At 46.9% G+C, this 23324-nt stretch overlaps 1 protein-coding gene across 2 annotated transcripts; it reads right to left on the reverse strand.

The window, feature by feature from the left end:
* Positions 1-19996: 19996 nt before the first annotated feature.
* Positions 19997-23261, reverse strand: LOC123411444 (transcription factor ICE1-like). Of its 2 annotated transcripts, XM_045104384.1 has the most exons (5): positions 23158-23255; positions 22017-23072; positions 20764-20991; positions 20496-20666; positions 19997-20384 (listed from the first exon to the last, which is right to left on the reverse strand). In XM_045104384.1, exons 1-5 carry the CDS (start codon positions 23173-23175, stop codon positions 20301-20303), a joined length of 1557 nt encoding a protein of 518 aa, XP_044960319.1. In that variant the 5' UTR covers positions 23176-23255; the 3' UTR covers positions 19997-20300. The 2 variants fall into 2 exon arrangements, with proteins under 2 accessions (XP_044960319.1, XP_044960318.1); XM_045104383.1 differs by having other exon boundaries at positions 22017-23261.
* Positions 23262-23324: the final 63 nt, after the last annotated feature.

Here is a 23324-nt window from a genome sequence, read left to right on the forward strand (position 1 = left end):
TTCAACGTCGCTTTGAGCGTCATGGAGCATTTGAGATGTTCCAGGAGTTGAAGTTTATCTTTCAGAAGAACGCCCAGATCGAGAGGTATGAGACCTCCGATAAATTCTATGCTTGCAAGATGGAGGAAAACTCGTCTGTCAGTGAACATGTGCTCAAAATGTCTGGGTACTCAAACCGTCTAGCTGAGCTGGGGATTGAACTCCCGCAAGAGGCTATCACTGACAGAATCCTTCAATCACTGCCGCCAAGCTATAAAGGCTTTGTGTTGAACTACAACATGCAAGGGATGAACAAGTCTCCCAGCGAGTTGTTTGCGATGCTGAAAGTCGCAGAGTCTGAACTCCGTAAAGAGCATCAAGTGTTGATGGTGAATAAGACCACTAGTTTCAAGAGAAACGGCAAAGGCAAGAAGGGTAATTCGAAGAAGAGCGGCAAGCCTGTTGCCAATCCGACGAAGAAACCCAAAGGTGGACCTAAGCCTGAAACGGAGTGTTACTATTGCAAGGGTATGGGTCACTGGAAGCGCAATTGCCCCAAGTATCTGGCAGATAAGAAGGCGGCCAAAGAAAAATCAGGTATATTTGATATACATGTTATTGATGTGTACTTAACCGGCTCTCGTAGTAGTGCCTGGGTATTCGATACCGGTTCTGTTGCTCATATTTGCAACTCGAAACAGGAACTGCGGAATAGACGAAGGCTGGCGAAAGATGAAGTGACGATGCGCGTAGGAAATGGTTCCAAGGTTGATGCAATCGCCGTCGGCACAGTTTCACTTCAGTTACCATCAGGATTAGTGATGAACTTAAATCATTGTTATTTAGTGCCTGCGTTGAGCATGAACATTATATCTGGATCTTGTTTATTACGAGACGGTTACTCTTTTAAGTCAGAGAATAATGGTTGTTCTATTTCTATGAGTAACATCTTTTATGGTCATGCACCTAATGTGAGAGGATTGTTCATATTGAATCTTGATAGCGATACGCATATACATAACATTGAGACCAAAAGAGTTAGAGTTAACAATGATAGCGCCATATTTTTGTGGCACTGCCGCTTAGGTCATATTGGTGTAAAGCGCATGAAGAAACTCCATGCTGATGGACTTTTGGAGTCACTTGACTTTGATTCACTTGACACGTGAGAACCATGCCTCATGGGCAAGATGACTAAGACTCCGTTCTCCGGAACAATGGAGCGTGCAAGTGACTTGTTGGAAATCATACATACCGATGTGTGTGGTCCGATGAGCGTGGAGGCACGCGGCGGATATCGTTATTTTCTCACCTTCACTGATGATTTGAGTAGATATGGTTATGTCTACTTGATGAAACACAAGTCTGAAACATTTGAAAAGTTCAAGCAATTTCAGAGAGAAGTGGAAAATCATCGTAACAAGAAGATCAAGTTCCTACGGTCTGATCGTGGGGGTGAATATCTGAGTTTCGAGTTTGGTACTCACTTAAGACAATGTGGAATTGTTTCACAGTTAACACCGCCTGGAACACCACAGTGTAATGGTGTGTCCGAACGTCGTAATCGTACTCTATTAGAGATGGTGCGATCTATGATGTCTCTTACTGATTTGCCGTTATCGTTTTGGGGTTATGCATTAGAAACAGCTGCATTCACTTTAAATAGGGCACCATCAAAATCCGTTGAGACGACACCATACGAACTGTGGTATGGCAAAAGGCCAAAGTTGTCGTTTCTTAAAGTTTGGGGATGTGATGCTTATGTCAAAAAGCTTCAGCCTGAAAAGCTGGAACCCAAAGCGGAAAAATGCGTCTTCATAGGTTACCCAAAAGAGACAGTTGGGTACACCTTTTATCTCAAATCCGAGGGCAAAGTGTTTGTTGCTAAAAACGGAGCTTTTCTCGAGAAGGAGTTTCTCTCGAGAGAATTGAGTGGGAGGAAGATAGAACTTGACGAGGTTGTCGAACCTCTCATCCCTCTGGATGGTGGCGCAGGGCAAGGGGAAACCTGTGTCGTTGCAACGCCGGTTGAGGAGGAAGTTGATGATGATGATCATGAAACTCCAGTTCAAGTTTCTGTCGAACCACGCAGGTCGACGAGACCACGTGCTGCTCCAGAGTGGTACAGTAATCCCGTCTTATCAATCATGTTGTTAGACAACAATGAACCTGCAAATTATGAAGAAGCAATGGTGGGCCCAGATTCCAACAAATGGCTAGAGGCCATGAAGTCCGAGATAGGATCCATGTATGAGAACAAAGTATGGACTTTGGAGGTACTACCTGAGGGCCGCAAGGCTATTCAGAACAAATGGATCTTTAAAAGGAAGACGGACGCTGACGGCAATGTGACCATTTATAAAGCTCGACTTGTGGCAAAGGTTTTTTTTTCACAAGTTCAAGGAGTTGACTACGATGAGACATTCTCACCCGTAGCGATGCTTAAGTCCGTCAGAATCATGTTAGCAATAGCTGCATTTTTCGATTATGAAATCTGGCAGATGGATGTCAAAACGGCGTTCCTTAACGGTTTCCTTAAGGAAGAGTTGTATATGATACAACCCGAAGGTTTTGTCGATCCTAAGAATGCTAACAAGGTGTGCAAGCTCCAGCGATCCATTTATGGACTGGTGCAAGCATCTCGGAGTTGGAACAAACGCTTTGATGAGGTGATCAAAGCATTTGGGTTTATACAAGTGGTTGGAGAATCTTGTATTTACAAGAAAGTGAGTGGGAGCTCTGTGGCATTTCTAATATTATATGTGGATGACATATTGCTGATTGGAAACAACGTGGAGTTTTTAGAGAGCATAAAGGATTACTTAAATAAAAGTTTCTCTATGAAGGACCTAGGAGAAGCTGCTTACATTCTAGGCATTAAGATCTATAGGGATAGATCAAAACGCCTGATAGGACTTTCACAAAGCACATACCTTGATAAAGTTTTGAAGAGGTTCAAAATGGAACAATCCAAGAAAGGGTTCTTGCCAGTTTTACAAGGTACGAGATTGAGTAAGACTCAGTGCCCAGCAACTAATGAAGATAGAGAGCATATGCGCTCCGTCCCCTATGCTTCAGCCATAGGTTCTATCATGTATGCAATGCTGTGCACTAGACCGGATGTTAGCGTGGCCATAAGTATGGCAGGTAGGTTCCAGAGTAATCCAGGAGTGGATCACTGGACAGCGGTCAAGAATATCCTAAAGTACCTGAAAAGGACTAAGGATATGTTTCTCGTGTATGGAGGTGACGAAGAGCTCGCTGTAAAAGGTTACGTCGATGCAAGCTTTGACACAGATCCGGACGACTCTAAGTCGCAAACCGGATACGTATTTATTCTTAATGGGGGTGCGGTAAGCTGGTGCAGTTCCAAGCAAAGCGTCGTAGCAGATTCTACATGTGAAGCGGAGTACATGGCTGCCTCGGAGGCGGCTAAGGAGGGTGTCTGGATGAAGCAGTTCATGACGGATCTTGGAGTGGTGCCAAGCGCACTGAATCCAATAACCTTGTTCTGTGACAACACGGATGCCATTGCCTTAGCAAAGGAACCACGGTTTCACAAGAAGACCAGACACATCAAACGACGCTTCAACCTCATCCGCGACTACGTCGAGGGAGAGGACGTAAATATATGCAAAGTGCACACGGATCTGAATGTAGCAGACCCGCTGACTAAACCTCTTCCACGGCCAAAGCATGATCAACACCAGAACTGTATGGGTGTTATATTTATTACAATGTAATTCACATGATGATGTGAGGGCTAGATTATTGACTCTAGTGCAAGTGGGAGACTGTTGGAATTATGCCCTAGAGGCAATAATAAATATAGTTATTATTATAATTCTTGTATCAAGATAATCGTTTATTATCCATGCTATAATTGTATTGAATGAAGACTCATTTACATGTGTGGATACATAGACAAAACACCGTCCCTAGCAAGCCTCTAGTTGGTTAGCCAGTTGATCAAAGATAGTCAGTGTCTTCTGATTATGAACAAAGTGTTGTTGCTTGATAACTGGATCACGTCATTAGGAGAATCACGTGATGGACTAGACCCAAACTAATAGACGTAGCATGTTGATCATGTCATTTTGTTGCTACTGTTTTCTGCGTGTCAAGTATTTATTCCTATGACCATGAGATCATATAACTCACTGACACCGGAGGAATGCTTTGTGTGTATCAAACGTCGCAACGTAACTGGGTGACTATAAAGATGCTCTACAGGTATCTCCGAAGGTGTTAGTTGAGTTAGTATGGATCAAGACTTTGATTTGTCACTCCGTGTGACGGAGAGGTATCTCGGGGCCCACTCGGTAATACAACATCACACACAAGCCTTGCAAGCAATGTGACTTAGTGTAAGTTGCGGGATCTTGTATTACGGAACGAGTAAAGAGACTTGCGAGTAAACGAGATTGAAATAGGTATGCGGATACTAACGATCGAATCTCGGGCAAGTAACATACCGAAGGACAAAGGGAATGACATACGGGATTATATGAATCCTTGGCACTGAGGTTCAAACGATAAGATCTTCGTAGAATATGTAGGATCCAATATGGGCATCCAGGTCCCGCTATTGGATATTGACCGAGGAGTCTCTCGGGTCATGTCTACATAGTTCTCGAACCCGCAGGGTCTGCACACTTAAGGTTCGACATTGTTTTATGCGTATTTGAGTTATATGGTTGGTTACCGAATGTTGTTCGGAGTCCCGGATGAGATCACGGACGTCACGAGGGTTTCCGGAATGGTCCGGAAACGAAGATTGATATATAGGATGACCTCATTTGATTACCGGAAGTTTTTCGTAGTTACCGGGAATGCACCGGGAATGACGAATGGGTTCCGGGAGTTCACCGGGGGGGGGGGGGGCAACCCACCCCGGGGAAGCCCATAGGCCTTGAGGGTGGCACACCAGCCCTTAGTGGGCTGGTGGGACAGCCCAAAAGGGCCCTATGCGCCTAGGAAAGAAAATCAAAGAGAAAAGAAAAAAAAAGGAGGTGGGAAGGGAAGGAAGGACTCCCACCCACCAAACCAAGTCCAACTCAGTTTGGGGGGGGGAGCCTTCCCCCTTGGACTCGGCCGACTCCCTTGGGGATCCTTGAGCCCCAAGGCAAGGTCCCCTCCCTCCCACCTATATATACGAAGGTTTTAGGGCTGATTTGAGACGACTTTTCCACGGCAGCCCGACCACATACCTCCACGGTTTTTCCTCTAGATCACGTTTCTGCGGAGCTCGGGCGGAGCCCAGTTGAGACAAGGTCATCACCAACCTCCGGAGCGCCGTCACGCTGCCGAAGAACTCTTCTACCTCTCCGTCTCTCTTGCTGGATCAAGAAGGCCGAGATCATCGTCGAGCTGTACGTGTGCTGAACGCGGAGGTGCCGTCCGTTCGGTACTAGATCGTGGGACTGATCGCGGGATTGTTCGCGGGGCGGATCGAGGGACGTGAGGACGTTCCACTACATCAACCGCGTTCACTAACGCTTCTGTTGTACGATCTACAAGGGTACGTAGATCACTCATCCCCTCTCGTAGATGGACATCACCATGATAGGTCTTCGTGCGCGTAGGAAATTTTTTGTTTCCCATGCGACGTTCCCCAACAAATAGATCATATGTTAAAAAATCATGTATTTATTTAATAAGATGAAATTGTAATGATATCACTCATATATGTTTGCAGGAGCTTATGCCCTTGAAGATCTGGTCTCACGGGGCATCGACTGTAATGCAGTACGATGAGCGGTACACACCATATATCGAGATGGCATGACTCCTTCCATTCATTCAGCTTGTGAGTCGGTCAACGCCCAACCTGAACGCTGCGACACTCACTGCACTTATTGATCGGTGGAGGCCGGAGACCCATAGTTTTCACCTCCGGACCGGAGAGATGACAGTGACTCTTCAAGATTATTCCATGATCACCGCACTTCCGATCGAGGGGAAGCCTCTTTGTATGAGCACTGATTCCGAGGGATGGCGGCAACAAATGGAGGCCCTTATTGGTATGTCACCTCCAGAGCCGAAGGTAGAAGATGGATGGAAGAAAGATATAGTCCCGGCTAGCGCTCCTTTCACTTGGATTGCCGTCAAATTTGCTCATTGTCCCAAGGACGCAAATGACGAGGTGATCCAGACTTATGCTCGCGTGTACATGTGGTATGTGATCTCTAGGACTATATTCGCTGACGGCACTGGCAAGAATGCTCCATGGATGTGGCTGAAGGCATTGACTGTTTTCGACAACAAGTTCAGTTGGGGCTCAACCGCACTGGCCTACTTGTACCGGTAGGTAATAAATTGTTAATAGTAAGTACTCTCTGTTATACTTTTCTGCTAAACCGATCCATGTTTGTTGTTACTTGTAGTTGGACGATGCTTGTCGCAGGTCCACAAAGGACGATGGAGTTGGTGGTTGTATGCTCCTACTTTCGATATGGAGCTGGGAACGCCTTGCTATTGGACGCCCTAAATCCGTAAAGTGGAATACCTGGGATGACCACGACAACCCTGTACGGCTTCTTACCTGGGCTTACAAGTGGGACGTGGTATCGGAGGTGGCGAGCGATGTGAATCTATTATACAAGCAATACACCAACGAGATGGATTCGCTTACCGCCGAGCAGGTAAACATCTCAGAGTTGACTCCCAGCTTTTGTTGTGAGTAAAATGAATTGTGCCTTTTATGTTGTGATGTAGGTGGAATGGCAGCCATATGGTGCCGGGCCAAGCTTTGGTGATACACACACGTTCCAGCTCAATCCAATATGCCTACAGGAAAAACATCTTTGGCTAATGCGTTGTCCCCTTATATGCAATTGGGCGGTTGAGTTTCATCTCCCGCATCGTGTGATGCATCAATTTGGGTTGTTTTAGCCACACCCGCCGGAGTGGGTGGACACCGACACACAGCTTCACAGGTAACAAATCATGCACAATAAAAAACTACTGATGGGTTTTGTGTTTAGTGTTGAGCGAGCTACTGATGGGTTTTGTAAAAAGCAGGTTGGATAGGAGGAGACAACAAAAGATCAAGGATTGACACAAGCATCATAATAACTATGTCATCATGTTCGAACAAAGTGTGCAGGCAGCTACGAGTACGCAAGGAACCCAGCCCCGCGAGCATTGTCCGCTTGCGTTCAACAACTACGTAAGATGGTTTCAGGAGAGTACCCGTGTCGAGATTTGTCCGTCGGCTTACGAGGAGGACATATTGGAAGAACCCACTGAGTACGATGCACTTGCCCATGGCGAATAGAACAAGCTAATTCACGAAGGGTACCAAACTTCCTTCGCCCCTGTCCTGAACTTTGTGGTAAGTGTGCTCCCCTATGTTAAGTATGAACGCTAGTACACATATGCACTTGCCTTACATGTCATTTTCTTGTGATCATAGCGCAAAGAGGTCAAGAAACAAGATGATGAAACCGAAGCTATTCTAGACAAGACACCTAGAGGAAAAAAGGGAGAATCTGCACTTCGACTTTTCATAAAGGTGTTGTGTCATTATTAAGATTTTGCCGACGAATGCAACATACGGTACCTTATATATGTCATTTATCTTTCAATCTAACAGAAACAGGGCAAGAAGTTGCGGCGCCTATCCAACATTTTAGGTTGTCGTGACCCTGAATATGTTTCACCTTCGAGATCCGATTCATCCCAAAGAAATACTCTAGACGATTCAACTTCTTCGGGAGCTCGTATGGACGATGGTGACATTAGCTCGACAGCTCATTTAGAGGATGATGTTGACACTCCAGAGGTATGACATAGCCATCATACATTGTGCACTTTCAACCTTCATATGTATGACGATATCGTTTTCGCATCATAGGTTGAGGACGAAATGACGTTGAAGGCTTTCCAACGCTTCGCTTACATGTTGAAGCCTAGGAAGGAATTTAGGCGGTACTCATCGGATGATTATGCGCACAAAGGAAAGAACCCGGTCGCCGGGGGCTCTCGTTTTTCAAGTATGAGAAGCATGGATGATGAGGATGACGATGACGATGAGTTGGATGAAATGGAGCTTGTTGTGAGAAGAAAGAAGCTAGCTTCTAAGAGGGGACGAGGCCCCAAGATGTGAACCGAAGCCATTTGCAGTTGTGAACCATTTGCACCTGTGGGTGTTGTGAACCATTTGCTTACCATGGGTGTTGTGAATCATTTTCTGTTTTAATGCCATGAATTGTGAACCATTTGCTTACCGTGGGTGTTGTGAACCATTTTCTATTTTAATGTTATGAATTGTGAACCATTTGCTTACCGTGGGTGTTGCATTTGTGGGTGTTGTGTTAATTGATGTGCATCAATGTGTTGTGAAACAAGTGTGAAAATGATATGAAATAAATGCTGTGAAATATATGATGTCAAGTGTTGTGAAAATGATGTGAAAGTAGGGATGTCAGTAGGTTTTCACATGTGTGGCGCCCAAGGCTTAGGCGCCACACCTGTGCAACGCTCAAGGCTTAGGCGCCATACCCGTGCAACGCCCAAGGCTTAGGCGCCACATATGTGCATGTGAAGTGCGGACTTTCTGTTACTCTCTATTTCACATGTGTGGCGCCTGAGTCTTAGGCGCCACACATGTGAAACAGAGAGTAACAGAGACTCCCCCAAACTTTCCCGCCATTTCGTTCCCTCCTCCGTTCCCGCCAATATTTCCACATCTCCATTCCCGCCAAATTTTGAGCACACGCTTTGCCGCCACCTTTCCCTCCTCCGTTCCCACCAATATTTCCACGTCTTCTTTCCCGCCAAAATTTTCCCTCCTCATTTTCCCGCCATCTTCCTGGTCATCTGAGTCTATAAAAGGAGGCATTGGACTGCCTTCCTCCATCATCCAGCCTCACTTGAGAACACTACCACCGCTTTAGTCAATATGAGTTTGCCTTGCTCGGATCAAAGCATCAGGCCTAAGAAAATGAAGAGTGCGAGTTTGCCTCGGGGGGTGGAAGCAGTTCGATGTTGGTGCGGTGATCTCTGCAAGGTGAAGGAGGTGACGGATTTTCAGATTGGTTGGGCATGAAGTTTTTCATGTGCGCCAATTATGAATCTGATCCACCCGAATCTATTTCTGCGTACATCAGGCCTCCGGTATGCTCAAGTCATCCAGATTATTGTTTACTTGATATTATTGTTTACTTCATATATATATATATATATATATATATATATATATATATATATATATATATATATGTAGTCTCCTCCTCCTGTCTGCATGTACTATCGTTGGATTGACACGGAAATGCCGGACTGGGCGGTGACCGAGATTCGTGAAAGAGGTCGCCGTGCATGGGCTAGCTTGGACTTGGAAGAGCGCCGCGAGAAGGCTGAAGCAAGGAGAAAGCAACGGAGGAGAAAGAGTGGGAAGAGTACTGTGTGGAGAAGAGGGATTTTATTGATGAGATGAAAAGGAAAAACCAAGAAGAGAAACTTTGGCTGGAGGAGGTTTACAAACAGCGGGAACAGGCCCATGAAGCTGAGAGGGAGAGAAAGAGAGAAAGGGCTCGTGCGGCCAAGGCAACAGAAGAAGCCAGTGATGGAAAAGGAAAATATCCATGTTGGACTCAGTAGATTTATTTTATTGTATCCTAAAATTGTTGAATCTTAAATTCAGCAAGTTGTATCTTAATTTCAGCAGGTTGTATCTTAATTTCAGCAAGTTGTATCAGCACGTTGTATCTTAATTTGAGCAAGTTGTATTTTAATTCTGGCAAGGTGTATCTTACTTTGTTTGTAATCTAAAGTTCTTGGTAGTATATGTGTTATCCAACCTGGTCATACACATAAGTCTCATACATAACCAACACAGGAATCTCATACATAACCAACACAGGAATATCGGATCCACCTTGGTCATACTGTGTATCATGTGTGGACCATGGTGGAGGAGTCGAAAACATGGTCATACTGTGTACCCAGGACCACAATTGTAAAAACAACGGGCAACCAAGACTGGCCGTGTAAAAACAGATGTTACCTCTACCCTCCTCTGATTTCTTGTCCATGGCACCTAGACCTTCTTTACTAAAAGATTAGCCAAGCTTTATTTACTTTTAAAATAATTATTGTTAAAGAGAGTAGCCAAGCTTTATTTACTTTAAAAATAATTATTGTTAAAGAGAGTAGCCAAGCATCTGTTACTCTCTGTCTCAGGCGCCACACCTTCTGGCATGCTGAAAACTGCAGCGCATAGTAGTGGAGTTCAAACATACATCACATGGTAGTGGAGTTCAAACATACAACACAATAATAGTGGAGTTCAAACATACAACACAAATATAGTGGAGTTCAAACATGTAACATACATAGGGTTTTTAAAATACATACGTCCAAAAGTACATAACAGTGGAGTTTCATAGTAAGAAAGCGTGCAAGCGAACAATGTTCAACAATGCATAGGGTTCGAAGATGAAATCGCGCATGAGAATAGAAGCATCCGACTCTATTGGGTCGAGCAAGGCCCCTTTCCCTTCTTCTTCTTCCTCTCTTTTTCCTCTTCCTCTTCCCTTTTGCGCATTTTTGAAGCCTCTTCCATCACCCTCTCCTCAAAGCGTTGACGCTCCCGCTCTCTCTTTGTTGCGCCCTCTGCCATCACCTTCTTAAAGTTAGCTTCCCATTCTTTTTGACGTTTCTCCATCATCTTCTTGTGCTGCTCCTTCATCCTTTTCTCATATCTCCGGTGCGCAAGGTCTATTTTCCACTCATCCTCCATCCTTGCGTTATACTCCCGTTCCTTCTTCTTCCGCGCTTCGGCTGCGTTCTCCTCTCTTAACTTCTTTGCAACCCTCTCCATCAACCGCTGCTCCTCACTGGCTGCATCCTTCTCCTCCCCCACTCCGTTTTGCCTTGCTGGGTTGAGACGTCGCCATACCTACATAAAAACATCAAGGCTCAGAGTTAGTAAAATAACATACAAAGGAGCATGAAAAACAACATGATAAAGATGAGTCAAATATGTGACATACGGAAATGGTCCTCGTAGGTATCCACACATACCAATCCTACTAAGTCCACCACCTATCCCACCCCTGCCTCTAGCACCACCACGACCTATCCCACCCCTGCCTCTAGCACCACCCCTGCCTCTATCACCACTACCACCACGTCCTCTAGTAAGCCCAAGTCGGCTAGGAACATGTTGAGTAGGAACTTGTTGGCTTGTGCTTGCTTGACTAGGACCTTGTTGGCTTGAACTTGGTTGGCTATGACCATGTTGGCTAGGACTTGGTTGGCTTGACCTGGAATCATTGTTTTTGGACTTCTTCTTTGGCTTCGTACACCTTCTTGTGTTGTGTCATGTTACACCGCACTCTCCACAATGTGATCTCTCAGTAGGCTCTTGGAATTGGTTGTTCCCCATTTCTCTGCCACCATCATGGCCCCATCCATCCATGTCTCCTCTAAAATGCTTTGTCTTTCGTCTTCCCCGTTTCACAACCTTCCACTCCGGGTCGGACCATAGTTGTACTTCATGATACTCCGGCCATTGTGATTGGTCAAAGTATGGTTCAAATCTAGGAGCCCATGTATGCTTCGTGGTCATGATCGAGAACTCGGACTCCCTCACGGTTAGTGGATGGTTGACGTCCACATTCCTAGTGCGAGCTGCCGTGTACAAATGCGAGCATGTGAGATGAAGTAATCTTGGCCTCCCACAAGAGCAATCACACAACAATAAAGATACCTTGAACGCCCTGTTTCCGTGTTGCTGGCCATCATTTGTCTTTCCTCCGGGCTCATTCACTTGGTATGTCCAATCCTCGTTGTTTTACAACATAGCCGTTTGGGAGTCAGCCTTCCGTGATTGAAATACCATCCATTTGTCAACCTTTGGTGGAAACTGGTACTTGTACTTTTCTTGTTCTCTCCCGCAATCTGATCATCCGTTTTCTTGCGAGTACTTTAGAAAGTATGCTCTCAACTTGTCGAATGTGTATTGAACTATTGCCGTCACCAGCAACGCACCGACACCCTTCAACACCCAGTTGAAGCATTCTGCCATGTTACTTGTCATTTGACCATATCTTCGGCTATCTTCATCATAAGCTTGTGCCCACTTGGGCCGAAGTTGAATGCGCCTGTTGAGAAACTCAAGCCCACCTGCATCAAGTTTTTTGTTTGCAAGCAAAGCGTTGTACAATCTTGCAAATCGTTTGTCCGTAAGTGCTTGACAACAATCTTGAAGATCATCCGGCAACTCCTTGCTACCACATGCCCGGTAGAAGTTTACACAGAAATGCCTCATGCACCATTGATGATGCAAAGGAGCATGGCCGGGAATGACAATGTCAATTGCGTTAAGTATGCCTTGATGGTGATCCGATATGACACAGATTTCCCTTTCAAACGGTAATACTTTGCTTCTCAAAATATGCAAGAACCATTCCCAGTTAACATTGTTCTCTGCCTCAACGAAAGCAAAAGCCAAAGGCATTAATCGGTTATTGGCATCACTTGCTATTGCAACCAACAAAGTACCCTTGAATTGTCCGGTCAAAAACGTGCCATCGATGGAGAAGACCGGCCGACAGTGCTGAAAAGCCCTCACACATTGCTCAAATGCCCAAAATGCACGGCCAAATACGCGGACCCTATTTCCATTGAGAATCATTGTTTTCTCCCCATACGGCTCGACCACATGAACCATGCCCGGGTTAGTGGCGGCAATAGCTACCAACAACCTAGGTAGCCGGTTGCATGCTTGCTCCCAATCACCATACAACATCTTGAATGTGGCTTGCTTCGCTTTGCATGCCTTCCCGTATTTCACCTCGTAGTGAAAGAGGGCTTTCACAAGGTCTTGTACGCTTTTTATGCTCATTGTAGGAAGAGGGGAGATGGAGTTGGAAAGCCTATAAGAGATGAACTCGGAGGTGAGTTATCTATGGCTTTGCGACGAAAGGTTACCATCAACCCTCTTGCCTCGACACGTGTGAGGCATACAACTGTCAATGTTCCATCTGGCCCTCCTTTCCATGGTCTTGCATGGACAATCCAAGGACACCCTGTATCCTCACATGCAACCGTGTAAAGCAGTTTCATGTTTGAATGAACAACTTTGTGTGGCCTATAATGCGTAACAGAATATTCATCCAACCACATCTTCAGTTCAAGGAATGTTTGGAACTTTGATGTCACGCCCAATATGCGACCCTATCCTCAATTTGGCACGAGGGCCTCATCAGGGATAGAAGCGCATCTCGTCGTTTCACAAGAATGGATATCGTTACAAGTACATGTACTGAAAAGAAGAGATATATATAGAATTGGCTTACACTCGCCACAAGCTACATCAGAGTCACAAACATACAATACATAATCATCATGAAGAAGAGCAGGGTCCGACTACGGACGAAAACAAATGAGAAAAGAAGAACGACGTCCATCCTTGCTATCCCAGGCTGCCAGCCTGGAACCCATCCTAGATCGAAGAAGAAGAAGAAGCAACTCCAAATGATCAATCAACGCGCTCGCGTCAAGCAACCTTTAACTGTACCTGCAACTCGTGTCGTAGTAATCTATGAGCCACAGGGGACTCATCAATCTCATTTCCAAAGGTATCAAGACTAGCAAAGCTTAATGGGTGAGGTATGGTTAAGTGGTGAGGTTGCAGCAGCGGCTAAGCATATATTTGGTGGCTAACTTACGAGTACAAGAAATAAGAGGGGGAAGATCTACTCATAGCGGACGTGATTACTGATGATCAAAAGAATGATCCTGAACACCTACCTACGTCAGACATAACCCCACTGTGTCCTCGATCGGAGAAGAAACTCACGAAAGAGACAGTCACGGTTACGCACACAGTTGGCATATTTTAATTAAGTTAACTTCAAGTTATCTAGAACAAGTGTTAAACAAAGTTTCCACGTTGCCACATAACTGCGGGCACGACTTTCTGAAATATTTAACCCTGTAGGGGTGCTCCAACTAGTCCATCACAAATTACCACAAGCCGCATAGAAATCCTCAATCACGAAGCTCGCGATCTCGTTGGATTCCCTAGTGGAAAACCTCAACTCTGAGATTACCCAAAGCATCATCGGAATCCCGATGCACAAGATATCTCGTCAAAGGTAAAACTAATCCAGCAAGGCCGCCCGACGTGTCGACGACCCTGATAGGAGCCGCGTATCTCGTTCTCAGGACACGACGGATAAGCTACGCTTACGGAGGCCTGATAGAAATCACCCAAGTTTCCTTGGGTTGGCCCCGCACAGTGCTCTATTTTGGACCAGCACCATCAACACTGGCCCCCCTGTATTATGTAGAATTACTCCCCGGGTAGCGCTAACTCCCTATGCATTTCAGTTTAACAGAATTATTATGTTGGGCAAATGTAGTACCAATGTTGGGCCTTGCCAGACCAGCTTTAATCTAAAACGAATTATCAAGGGGGTCCCCATAACAACCCCGATCGTGTTAGGAGCGCTCAATTATGGAACATAACACCGGTAGCCGAAACTAAGGGGGCAAAGGTGGAACAAAACACCAGGCTAGAAAGGCCAAGCCTTCCACCTTTTACCAAGTATATAGGTGCATTAAATTAAATAACATAAAATATGGTGATATGACAAGGGACCCATGTTATCACATGGAAGCAACTGCACCTGCAACTAGCAACGCTAATACATGGTTAAGCAAGCGGTAACATAGCCAATCAGTGGTTTGCTAGGTTGAACATGTTGAAGGTTTTCATGGCATTGTTGAGAGGCTGATATTTAACATGTGGTAGGCAACGAGACATAATGATAGAAGCGGTAAAACTAGCATGGCAATGATAGTAATGGTATCTGAGGAAATGGTCATCTTGCCCGAGATCCCGCTTGGAAGAAGAATGACTCCGTGAAGCAGACGAACCGATGTAGTCGAACGGGTCCTCACAATCTGACACGCTTGCGGAACTCTATCGAGACGAAGCAAACCAGAAACAAGAATCAACACACGAAATTCACCACATGATGCATAACACGTATGATGCATGAACAGCTGAACACATGCAAGTCACGGCATGACAGTTCACACAATCAAACACTACACATTAAGTGAAGTTCAATATGCAACGAGTTGCATATTGACGAAACTCCACGTTTAATTATTTAGTTCTATCCCGATTAGGTACACGACAATATTAAATGTGGTTAAACATGGCAAGAGGTGAAGCGTAATTACTCTACCTATCTAGGCATTTTAAAGGAGGTCGGAAATGACTTAAAGCACCTCCGAAACGACATCACAAGTTAATTTACAATTATGTCCAGATCTGAACTAACGCATTTAATTAGTTGTTAAACAACAAAACCAATAGGTTCACGTGATTCTACACGTCAAGACAAGCAATTTACACATAGAGAACATCTCCAACGGAGCTACGGTTCAAAAGATACAAGCACCACAAGATTTGATGGCATGAATGCAATATGTGTGCAACGACGGTCACGAGCACTTCAAAACATACAAGCCAGCGAGAGAAAATGAAACCGCACGAGATTCTAACCAATTTTCATATAGAACACGATCAAATCGGAGCTACGGTTCAACAACTACGAGCAAAACAAGAAATCACTACAATCTGCCAAAATCGGCCACATAGCATTTTCTACACCCCACAACTACGAGCTACTCAACTCAAATATAATCAACCAAGGCATGACACGAAAGAGGGAAAGAAGCACTACAACAAACAACTAACAACAACTAGCATGGCAGCAAGGAACACTAGGAAAAGAAGTCACAAAATGGCTTCTCACACACTATTTCAGACTTGGTGAAAATAACACTTCCTGAAAGTGCAGTTTTCGGTCTGAAGGCATATTGACAGAAGCAAAACCATAAGCTACAGGACTCCAAATGGCATGAAAATCCACAACATGCTATAGAATCACAAGGTCTACAACTTACTCCATTGCACCAACCTCAAAAGAGCTACAGATCAAAAGATAGAAGCAAGACAAGACAGCAACAAAATATAACAGATTTCAGACTTAGAAATATTTCAGCACCTCTAAATCAGCACTATTTCTAGCAACTTGAGAGCAAGCAAACCACACCTAAACATGCATTTCTATTGCAACCAAAAATACCACGGGCTAGACTAAACATCAAAGAACAACTCCCTAGTTGACAACTTAATCAAACGAAGCACGAAATAAATCCTACGAAATAGACAAGAGGGCAACACGGCAAAATATCGCGCGAACTAATTTACTCAAAAGCTAAAACTAATTGCACACCCCAAAAACATATAAAATATGTGGGGTTGCAACACAAAAATATTGCCACACGTAAATGCGAGATAATGTCCTAAGCACGGAAAATAAACTAGCGGCAAAACCCTACACACAAAAATACCAATGACCGCTCTAAAATACATGGCAAGAGGGTTCCTAAATCATGGACATTTCTACTACGGCATACGGGCAATCCGGACACGCACGAGAAATAAATGCGGGCACTATCCTATTGAGACAACACGTAAACCTAGGCATATGGTGGCTCAAACTATGTCAAACAAATATGCAAGTTTTATAATCGTATTCTACACGCAAAACTACCCGAAAACCATATACAACTCATCGCTATCCGACTTACGGATTTAAAGTTACGACATTCTAATTATCGTCTATATTCTGGAATTAATTAATTCGTAAAATTCCTAAATGGGCCGAACTATTATAATGCTACAAGGGGGGAAAAGAGAGCTACCTCGGTTGGGCCGGCCTGGTGCAGCAGAGGGGAAGGCCTCGGCCTGGCTCTGGCCAGCTGGGTTTGGGGGCGCGGCCCAGCGCGGTTGAGGCGGCCCATGGCGGCGGGGAGCGCATCTCGCCACGCCAGCGATGACTGCTCCGAACTGGATCCCGCGAGCGGCTGCCGGCGGCGGCTCGAGGCACACGGCGGCGTGCGTCCCGAGGAACCCGGGGCGGCGGCGGGTCCGACTGGGGGAGGCGAGGTCGGGGCGGCGGTGACCGTACCTGGCGTGGGGGAACACGCTGCGACGGTGGCCGGAGGCGACGAGAGCACGGGGTTGCGGATCGGGCGGAGGCTGCTCGGCAGCACCCCGGGGACCGGCGGCGGCATGGGTTCGGGCTCGGTCGAGGAAACCCGGGAGGAGCTCCGGCGAGCTGTTGCGGCGGCATGCCGGTTGGGGGGCGAGGCGACGAGCCGGTGAGGAGGCACGGGGCTGCGGCTCCACGGGAGGCATGTCCATGGAGATCGGGGGCGGCGGCGGCTTGGGCCCCGGGCGGGCCTGCGATGGGCTCGGCGGGCCCACGGGGCTGGTGGGAGGCTGAGGGGAGAGAGTGAGGGCTAGGGTTTTGGGGGTAGGTGCGCGGATCCCGAGGCAGAGGAGAGGGGATGTCTAAAATACCCGGGGGGTCTATTTATAGACAAATGGGGGCTAGGTTAGCCGGAATTGGGTTCCGGATCCAACCGCGCAGCCGGAATCGGATAATTCCGAACGCGGGAACGGGTAAGAGGCCGTGTAGTGTAGATATCCAAAGACGAGAGGGGAAACGGACAACGCGGCAACGATTTTTAAAACACCAACAACCATTCGACGGTAGACCGAATACGGTGCCGCTACGGTCGACCGTTCGGGTACCAGACGGTCTCCGATCGCGACGAAATTCGACAGGCGGCCTAGCTAGAACTAATTACGACCGCATGCCAAGTTTCACCCCGATCAGAGAAAGTTTCACGCACACTTTTAAAACAAGGTTTGAACGATGCCGCGGGCGTGTGCGAGTGCGGTTGGGCTCAGAACGGACAACGACGAGAATCAACAACTAATAACAGATGCAATTTTTGAAAACTGGCGGCAACGGGATGCCGATGCAATGCTGATGATGCGCAAGATGCGATGATGATGCAACAAATTAAAATACCCACACGACGGAAATGGAAAGGAAAGGGGAATCTTCTGGAACGTCGGCATCGGGCTGTCACATTTGACCCCGGCAAAATAATATTCTTCCCATGTTTGTCCCGGTGAGAAGGTGGCCTAACTCCAAACAATATGCCTTCGTCTCCGTCAACCACGGCTTCATCCGCAAGGCTAAGATCCTCGAACAATGGTGTCCGGTGATCCCGCCCTAATACCTTCGTGAAAGCTTCAGCCTCCTTTGCCGTGAACCCTTCCTCATCAACTTCTTCATCGGGACCCTCATCGTCTGACTCGGATGCATAGCCACGTGAATACGGAATAAAATGGTCCATTGTCTCTTGCAAATTATATTTGTCCAAATCACCAAGGCTGTTGTCATGAAGAACAGTACCATCATTCTCATCATCATCGTGCTCATCATTAGCCTCTAGCAATGGTTCATGTTGGATACAAGATTGTTGTGTTGAAAGAGGTTCAATGTTGGCCTCTTCGTTGATGCATGGAGGACTAGCTTGAACAATAGGAGAGGCAACCCGGTTCAAATCTAACTGCAAGTTAGGAACATTTGTTTTGATGGCAAATAACTCTAGAGCCTTGTCTAGTGATTCGGCCACCGTATCCTTGTATGCAAGCCAACGTTGCTCGGAGTTGACACGCATGGTCTTCCAACGAATGTGCATTCCGAATCCCACATTATGCCTACCATCAAACTCAACTACATCCCTAGGGTCTATCCAATTGAAATCCTTTCAGACTTGTTCCAACAATTCAGCATAGCTAGGACAAAAATCGAACACCATGTCAAGCTCATCCGGGTCCAGATCAATATTGCCTTTTAAAAAGGCATCCTTGTCCACGTGATGAACATAAACACATGTTCTTCCCATCCCTAAACAACACAACATACAATATTTTTTATAAGCAATCATCCAAATACTACAATATCTACTTACTAAAAATAAACCCTATTTCTAACTTCCAAACATCCATAACGCTAACCCTAACCCTATCCTAACCCTAACACAACCATAATGCAAACATCCAAACAACTCTAATCCTAACCCTAGCCTAACCCTAAAACAACCATAATGCAAACATCCAAATAACCCTAATCCTAACCCCACCATACCCCTTATCCTAACATACAAACAAATACAACAATATCATATACATCCCACATTTCATGAAAAACTAGGGTTTCCTCAAATTTGCAACAAAATGACCACAAGAGATTTTCGTTTGGATGGGAATGAGGGGATAGGTGGGGATTACCTTAGGGAGGAATTGGACAACAAATGCCCGGTCCAAACCTTCAGATTTGGTGATTTGGAGAGGGATTTGACGAAGGGGCGACTTGAACACAGTGTGGGAAAGGGGGATGAGGGAGGGGAATGAGGAGGGGGGTGGGGGAGGGAGGCTGACCCGTGGCTGGATAAGTGGCAGTGTGGCGCCTAAGCCTTCGGCGCCACACTTTACAGTGTGCGACTTCTGAGACTTAGACGTCGCACTGCCTGGGGATGGGCCCTCTCTGCCAGGTGGCCGGGGCGTATGGCGCCGACGACTTAGGCGTCACACAGTGTAGTGTGACGCACACTACATGAAAGGGTCAGACGGGTGAATTTTTTATCGTTCAGGTTCATTTCGTAAGTTCTTACAGAGAGATCCTTTTTGTTAACTTTGCCCTTTCGTGGTGCCCTTTCAGATAGCAGAGCAGCTCTGCATCTGCAGCAGTGGCACCAACAATGTATTTCACGTATACTGTATTGGCAGTCTTTGCCATGCCTCAGAAATTAATTGGCGCGGATCCCCGTAGTACTGTTTACGGCGAGATACCGGCCGTTGGTCCTCTTTCTTACCGGAGTACTAACCTTTGATTGGAAACCAGCCAAATCCAGCCCTGCTAGTGCCAGGCTGCAGTGAAGACCGTTGTCGTTGGGTCCAGCAGAAGGACCACCTTGCTTGCTTGCTTGCTCTCTCTGTCTCTGTGCTTCCAATAACTGTCCTGCACAGCACCGTTTGGATTTTGCAAACCAAATCCAAGCCACGGCAACCACACAGATGCCAGAAAAAACATCGCGCTAGGAACCGAAAAGACGCATCATCTAACAACTCACGAAAACAGATGTTGTACGGTTTGATTGGTGATCCACACAACTCTCCATCAGACTTACACACGATGTATTGAGACACAGGGTAGTGACATCAGGCATAAGCAATGCTAGAGTGCTAATAACAGATTGCTGACATTATTTTGGACTCTAAAGACTCGCAGATAAACTGGTTCCGAATTCAGACTACTCAAGGTGAGGTAGGTAGCTTCTTTCGAAAAACACACCGCTACTTGTTATAAAAAGAAATTCCTTAGATACAGCAGTATCCTCTGCACTTGGTTGGTTGCCCCTCCCTCCTACATCGTGGGATGGAACCCCGCAGATTGCAAGAGAACCGCCTTGATCTCCTCAGGCTGAAGCCCAGGGCCATCCTTGCATTGCTGATGCCAAGTAGTAGTAGTAGAAGAAGAAACCGAGTGAGTAATATATAGGCTGAGTTTTTTTCATTCTTTCCCAAAAGGTGACTACAGACTTGGAGTACGACACCATACCTCAGCCTTGAAGACGTCCAAGGCAAACCCATTGAAGCAGCTGATGACGGCCTGCTGCACATCAAGACCAAGGGATTCGATCGCCTTCATGGCAGAAAGCACGAGCCCGGGCCTGCGAGGGCACAGCATGTGGATGTTGACGGCCTGGCCTTCCCGGAGCCTAACCTCAACCTTTTGCAAGCCAAGGGGGACAATAAAGAATGCCATGTCATGCCATGGTCTGGATTTCTCGAGTGAAATTCAGAGAGATCAAGAGATAGATGCTCACGGTTGGCTGCTGGCCAGTAGGGCTTGGCAGCGCGCTCGGGCAGAGCTCTTCCTTCACGCGGGACGGCAGCGCCGGCAACGTCGGGGTAAGAGGGTGGAAGCTTGTGGGCGTCGGAGGCAGCGAGGGCATGGAAGGAGACGACTCGAGCTCATTCTGAAGATCGCTGATCTTGTGCAGGAGCTCCTTGAGGTACTCGATCGCGTCGCCCAGAATAGAAGCCCTATCCATCTGCCCATTGCAACCGCATACATCAGTTCGCTAGGCTAGCCAGGCATAGAGAGCAGAAATGGTAAGTAGCAATAGCTAGGACAAAAATGACTGTAGATCGGTTGTATTACAACAACTCATGGACAGCAACCGCGTTTAATCCGTATAACTCGATAGCTAGGAAATGAAATCACGCTGGTCATTTTGTCTGGAATATAAATTCAGTAGATTTTCTAAAACAAGGTAATATTATGGCCATGCCAATAGAGATAGTCTTCATCAGTAAAGCTAAACAGAAAAAGCTGGGACTGCGGTTACTTTAGTAAAATAAGGAATTTGTTTGTAGTAAAAAACTGCTGACTTAATTCATCCAAGAAATAGAAATTTGTATATCAAAACAAGGAAATACAGTAATTTAATTCCCCCCAGAAATATAATTCTATGCCTGGAAATAAATAATATAAAATGGAACGCTAGTTTAATCCTACAGGAAGTAGAATACATATACCTAGTAGCAACTACTCCTTTAGTGATCTAAATGCTCTTGTATTTCTTTACGGAGCGAGTAATAACTAAAATATCTAATTCCTCAGCAATCAGATATATGATAGTCATCCTAAAAAAAGTGAGAATTATGGTCACACCAAATAGCATGAGGTAACATGAGGTGAAATTAAATTGAAGACCTGGTCCTGTAGATGCTAAACCACACAACTTGTCAGACTAAGGAGTGTGTATGACAGTGACACAAACGTTTCAAAGCCTGTGTTGATCCACAATCTTCATGTAGAATTGCATCTGAGATGCGCAGATCAACTATGACAAACAGTCGCATTGAAACAAACTAGTAGTAGAGCTTCTCATCTTGGTGCACAAAATTTGTCAAGATTAAGTTATGTACTAGCAAAATTTGTCAAGATTAAGTTATGTAGAGTAGCAAAATTGCCTGAACCTACTCAACCCAAACACAAGCAACAACCAGTATTTCCTTGTGTGCTTCGCGAAACTCTGATAAGGTGCTGAGGTGCACACGAATAATTTCTCACCTTGCTGATCTTGGGCACGACGGACCGGAGCATGTACAGACGGTCATTGAGCTTCTTCCGACGACGGCGCTCCGCCATGAGATTCTTGGCCGGCATCCCCTTCTTCTTCCCCTTCCCTTCAGCCGCAGCGCCGCCGGTCACCGTGCTGTTGGCGTTCGACTCCTTGCCGTCCTTCCTGCCGCTCTCCTCCACGCCCCTCCCGTCCTCCGAGTCGTAATTCAGCCCGGACGCGTCAATGCTGCCGATGTCCTCATCGGCGTCGTCGAGTATGGTGTCACACCCCGCGGACAGGGCGCTTCCTTCCGCCGCCGCCGCTGCCTTACGCTTCTTGTCGTCGTCTTCTTCGCCGGCATTACGCCGTAGCGCGCGCTTCTGGAAGAGCGTTGGCTGCGCGCCCACCGGCGGGAAGATCTCCAGCGGCCGCAGCACCGCCGCCTTGCCGCGCCCGGAGAAAGGGGCGGTCAAGGACACCGGAGCTGCCGGCCCCTCTGAGGAGGAGCTGCTCCCGCCCCCGCCCCCGGCACCGGTGTCGAACAAGTCGAAACCGGCGAGGCCACCAAACTCTGTCATCTGTGCCGGTGCGGTGCCGAAGCCTGCAAACGAGCCGAGAAACCCTGTGCTCCCGTGCGGCAGCAGGGAAACCGGCGATGTGTTGGACGCGTTGCCGGCGCCAAGGAACGCCGTGAAGTCGCCGCCTCCAGCGCCGGAGCTGCCGAGGTCGAACCCAGAGACGTCGAACGGTCCAGTACAGCCCAGGTTGAGGAGCGGGAACATCTGTGGACCGGCTCCGAAGCCGGAGCTGGACCCCGATGCTTCCATGGCAGCCGGCACCAGGGCCATGGACCCGTTCGCGGCTGCATCGCCAACCGCGCCCGCGCCGAAGTACCAGTCCTCGTCAAGCATCGACGGGGCGCGGAACCCGCCGCCTCCCCCCGTGGGCATAGACAGGAGGTGCGGGTCGTGGTGGTTCCCAGCCTCTTGCCCCATCATCGGCATCATCCCCATCGCCGCCGGCAGCTCGTGGCCGAGGCCCTGTTGTTCATGGCCGTCGCCTTCCTGCATCCAGAGCGAGTTATTGAACCGCGATAGCATGGTCGCGGAAATGGCGGCGCGGTGTGAGAGTGTTTGGTGCGGTTATGACCGGAAGAGGAGCTGGCATGCGGCAAAATCGCAGAGATGGCAGAGCAGAAGGACAGAGGAGAGCAGATGAGAGCCCAGGGAGTCTCAGTTCTCTTTCTGGCAGCGAATCGTGGGGTATATGTATATGGAAGGAAACAACTGCTGGCCACCGAGGAGAGAGATAAGTCA

The sequence above is a fragment of the Hordeum vulgare genome, chromosome 7H, assembly GCF_904849725.1.
Source record: "Hordeum vulgare subsp. vulgare chromosome 7H, MorexV3_pseudomolecules_assembly, whole genome shotgun sequence".
Taxonomy (NCBI): domain Eukaryota; kingdom Viridiplantae; phylum Streptophyta; class Magnoliopsida; order Poales; family Poaceae; genus Hordeum; species Hordeum vulgare.